Here is a 4,690-nt window from a genome sequence, read left to right as displayed (position 1 = left end):
ATTATTGTTGGTGTGTATTCTTCATTTATGTGCACTGTTGATGAGAAAATGTGAGTTCTCTCCTAGGATCCTCTATGTGTATCAATGCATTAGAAATGTGAGTTCTTTACTGGAACATTCTGGGTTGTGCTAGTAGCGGGAGGCGGAGGGGGGGGGGAGCCTATACTATGGAACCCTCCCTGCTTGCTGGAGTTAGTTAGCCAAGTGTAAGAGATGGAGGTAGTTTTGTGTGCAACAGTTCAAGTTTTCCATCAGTGAACAGTCAATGAGGCAGTGACAGAGTTAATGAGTCACACAGTGAGGACTAATCAGTGGGGGAGGGAGTAGTCATGAAGAGAGCCAGTAAGTGAGGGTCAGTCAGCCAGCGAAGAGTACTATAGTCGCGGCGCACGACTCTGAGGTTGTTACTGTATTATTGTGCCCTGGCAATGTACCATTCAAAAGTGCTTCTGATTTTGTGTATAATATAAGGCGTATGTGATTCGTGTATAATATGTTCATCTATAATAATATTCATGTATAATATCTTCGTGCTTAATAATATGATTCATGTATAATATGATACGAAATCGGATGCACTTTTAAATGTTAGGTTGCTAGGGTATGATAATGACAACCTCAGAGTCGTGCGCCACGACAGAGAAGGACAGAGTTAATGTGGGAGAGAAAAGCCAGTGTTTTGCATGCATACCTAATCTGTGCCTAAATAAAAAAAAAAAAAAAAAAATTCTTGGCCTTTACTTAACCGTCTGCCCTTTCTAGATATTCTCAACTTGTCAACAATCCCCTAAGGTTATAACAGTTGGTGTCAGAAGGGGAGATACAGCTTGAGAGATGGAGATGCATGGACAGGCTGATGAAACAGTGGATGTATCTCACATACACTCACGGTGCTGAGGGCCAATTATGAAGAACAAATGAAACAGTAAGAACAAAAGAAATTTCTTGAAGAAGAAAAGGAAGATATACTCGCAGTGTTAATAGAACATATTGAAATATAAAAATATTATCAAGAAGAAAAGAAAGATATGCTCTCAAAAAGAAAAATATACTCTCAAAGTTCCAAGCACAGCCAGAAAAAGAAAAGAAACAGCAAGAAACACACCAAGAACAAAAGACACAGCAAAAAATACAGCAAGAACAAAAGAAACAACTAAAAAGAAAGATATACTCACAGCACTGCAAACACTGCAAGAACAAAAAGAAAACTAAGCACAACACCAAGCAAGAGGATTCAGACATGCTTGCAGCAAGTAAACAAACCAATGGGAAAGCTCTCCTGATTTTGTTGAAATTCTGAAGGATTTAGCAAGCTGCCACCCTTCAGCCTTGGCAGAAAGCTATTGTACGACCTAGTCTTTAGTACAATGTCACCTGGAAATTTAAGGGTTTTGGGACTTTGTCAGTGTTTTTTATATAAAAACTCATACAGCTGGTCAGTCCCCTCTGATTGGAAGTTGTGTCTGCACATGCGCAGTGTGAGAAGCGGGACGTGTAGTATCGTCACGGCTACGTCACTCTGTCCGATCATATGCACCAACTCCAATCCACTGGTGAGTGTGTTCCCAATGTCCTGAATGCTACCCTATTACGGAAATATGGAATACCCTGGACCTGCCCCCCTCGCTGATCTTGAGGTTGACCTAGCACTCAAAGATGACGACGTCCTGTCTTAGGAAGCTTGACCCCCATATGACCTCCACAGACACCAACGCTCCACATTTACTGCAGTTGCAGTGACCTCCAGATTGCCTCAACCTGTAGCCTCCCACCATGTTATGTAGGGCTTCACCTCCACCAAACATCCCTTGGAACATGCTTCGGATAATAAGAGTGAACCACTGTTTCCTATTTCAAAAACATTCAAATGGAATGAGACTTCTCAGTGCATGGATTCTGATTGCCTCCTCCCTCAACTCACTCCTCAGAAGACACCTTCCCAGCCTGAACAGCTCCTCCAGCATTTGCTCCCCAGGCTGAGTTTATCAAACTCCTCTTCAGTGAGTACACAACAGTTGATATGAAGCTTTGTTGGGTATCTGATGTCACCAATATGTTTTGTCTCGATCATAGCTGGTTGAGGTCAAGAAGTCTTCTGTTACCTCCGGCTTCATCTACATCTCAAGACGACATAAGGACATCACAGACAGGGTCATGAGTGGTGAGTTCCTGTCCTTATTCCTGAATGTTCAGGACTTATTCAACAGGCTCCATAAGTTCCCGACCTGCCTTATCACCCACTACCCAATCGGTGTTGACCATTCCTTGCCCAAAGAACTCCCTGGCATCTACACTGCTTGTTGTTTCCATCAAAATGGGATGCCCATCAACTACTATGCGTTTCAGGGGCCTTGACCCATCGTTTTTCGCAAATATCTTCGAAACAAACAGTCGGATCAGTATGGCATATTACCACGGCCTGTTTCACACCCTGCCCTAATTTTAGGCACTACAGTGCATTGCCAAAAGTACTTAATTACGGCGTTTACTCTTGACTGTGATAACGTTGTATCCTTCAGCCGACACGGCATTCGAACAGGTGAGGCATGACTCAGTTGTGACATCACCAAATACACTACCCCATCTTCCCCACCCTCCTCCCTCTTCCCTCCATGTACGGTATACGTTAACATGGTGAGCCACGGGCAGTGGGCAGCATTAGGCTTATTCCCACATTCTATGAAGAAACTTGCCTTGTCACTGCCATGTCCAACATGTTACGTTGTCGTTGTGGTTGTAAAACCGCAATTGCATTACGACTTTTCCACGTGTTCAGCCGAGAGAAAGCAGCCAAAAAACTACGGATCAGTTTGGATAGGTAAGAATTCATGCCTATATTTCGTATTAACATGTTTTCAATAAAAGCGTTTCAATGGCATCCCTTTAATGCCTGCATGGGAATCGTGAAATCGATCATTACGAATGGAAAATTATAAGAACCCAAATATCTCATTTAAAGGTCTGCCTTTTCCACACAGGCCCTGTGATCGTGTTGCAGAGGCCATGGGGATGACAGTGAATGCTGTAAGGATGATGGTGAAACACAGCACGAGCTCGCATTCTGGGTCATCAACACCACCCGGGACAGCCACTCCCTCGACAACACCGCCTGGGACACCGACACCCCTCGCCACACCACCCGTCTTAGACAATTTCACTGCTGGTGCCATTCGTCGCCATGTACATGGCAGGTTTGCTGCCAGGCAAACCTTCACTATTGGTACTTTGAGTGAAGAGTTAAAGATGGCAGACATCATCCTGGGGGGAACCTCAGAGACGGCAGTGTGGCGATTACTTCACAATATGGGGTTCAGGTTTAAGACCTCACAGAGGAAAATGTACATGAGGAAGGAATCCTTAGATGTTGTGTGTCGCCGTATTAACGCTCTTCGAGCACTCAAGGAGGGGAGACAGGTGGTTTACGTCAACGAGACGTCGTTTACTACCTGAATGCACCACAGTAAAGAGTGGGTGGACACATCACAGCCTACCACCAGTCGTCAGGTGCCTCCCGGAGAAGGTGAGCGGTTTGTGGTAGTAGCAGGTGGCACCGGGGACGGTTTCATCGATGATTCATTTTTGTGCTTCCCTGCCAAGAACAAAAGCGGAGACTACCACGGCGAAATGAACAGCGCCCTATTTATCCGCTGGCTGACGTCGCAGCTCCTACCGGCCCTCGGTGAGCCATCGGTATTGGTGCTGGACAATGCGCCCTACCACAGCCAGCTGACAGAGGAGAGCCGCTGCCCCACCACTGCCACCACACAAGCGGAGATCGTCAAATGGCTGGAGTGCCACAGGATACCATTCCCACCACACGCCACACGCCCTGAGCTGCTGCTGATCTGCAAGGAGAACCGGCCAGACCCGCGGTACACAGTGGATGACATTATCCGCTCATGGGGTCATGAGGTCGTCCGCCTGCCACCCGCTCATCCTGAGCTCAACGCCATCGAGCAATTGTGGGACTGTATGAAGCAACATGTGTGCTCCTCATTACAGTGGTTCACCCGGGCAGATCTACAGGCCAGGCTACAGGAATCAAAGCTTATCACAACCGGGGAGGTGTGGGCGGGTGCTGTGAGAAAATCCAGAGCATTCGAGGAAGAGTACTGGTCAGCGGATATTATACATGAAGGTGTGGATCCCGTCATCATCACCATCGACAGCGATGATGGACGATTTGTGTGTCGATAGTGCTACGGACTGAAATAAAACGCATGCTCAGTTGTTTGCATAACTTCACAACCCATCTTATCTACACTTGCTGTGCAGTCTCCTCTCCTGATGCTGGTATTCATTGAAATTATAATATATTGTTCAGTTGCAAGTTTCTTTCCGTTCTTACCCTACATCACCTTTGAATCCTCGCCCTATTCGCACCTTAGCCCTTTCCGACTCTTATGCTCTGTTGTATAAATGACCAAGCCTCTCCTACCCCATCCCACCAGACGTCCATCGTATCCGAAAGGAGGGTCATATACAATTTTCAGTTATTATGTGAATCGACAAGAGAGAGAGAGGGAAAGGTAGAGAGAGAGAGAGAGAGAGAGAGGAGGGAGGGAGGGGGGAGGGGGGAGGGTGGGGAAGGAGGGGTAGTGTATTTGGTGACGTCACAACTGAGTCACACCTCACCTGTTCGAATGCCGTGTCGGCTGAAGGATACAACGTTATCACAGTCAAGAGTAAA

The 4,690-nt window shown here is 46.4% G+C and overlaps 1 protein-coding gene across 1 annotated transcript; it reads left to right on the top strand.

Annotated features, from left to right (window-relative positions):
- Positions 1–3,450: 3,450 nt before the first annotated feature.
- Positions 3,451–4,197, top strand: LOC145417105 (uncharacterized). Its single transcript, XM_080285891.1, has one exon. It carries the CDS (start codon positions 3,451–3,453, stop codon positions 4,195–4,197), a length of 747 nt encoding a protein of 248 aa, XP_080142017.1.
- The last annotated feature ends 493 nt before the right edge of the window (positions 4,198–4,690 follow it).

Source organism: Coenobita brevimanus, chromosome 109, assembly GCF_032717465.1.
Source record: "Coenobita brevimanus isolate Jiangsu-jjx chromosome 109, ASM3271746v2, whole genome shotgun sequence".
NCBI lineage: Eukaryota > Metazoa > Arthropoda > Malacostraca > Decapoda > Coenobitidae > Coenobita > Coenobita brevimanus.
Note: the sequence above shows the minus strand (reverse complement) of the source record. Positions and strands in the feature narration are given on the sequence as shown.

Coding starts and splice junctions, on each gene's coding strand:
- LOC145417105 (XM_080285891.1), top strand. CDS start 3,451: ATGCACCACAGTAAAGAGTGGGTGGACACATCACAGCCTACCACCAGT.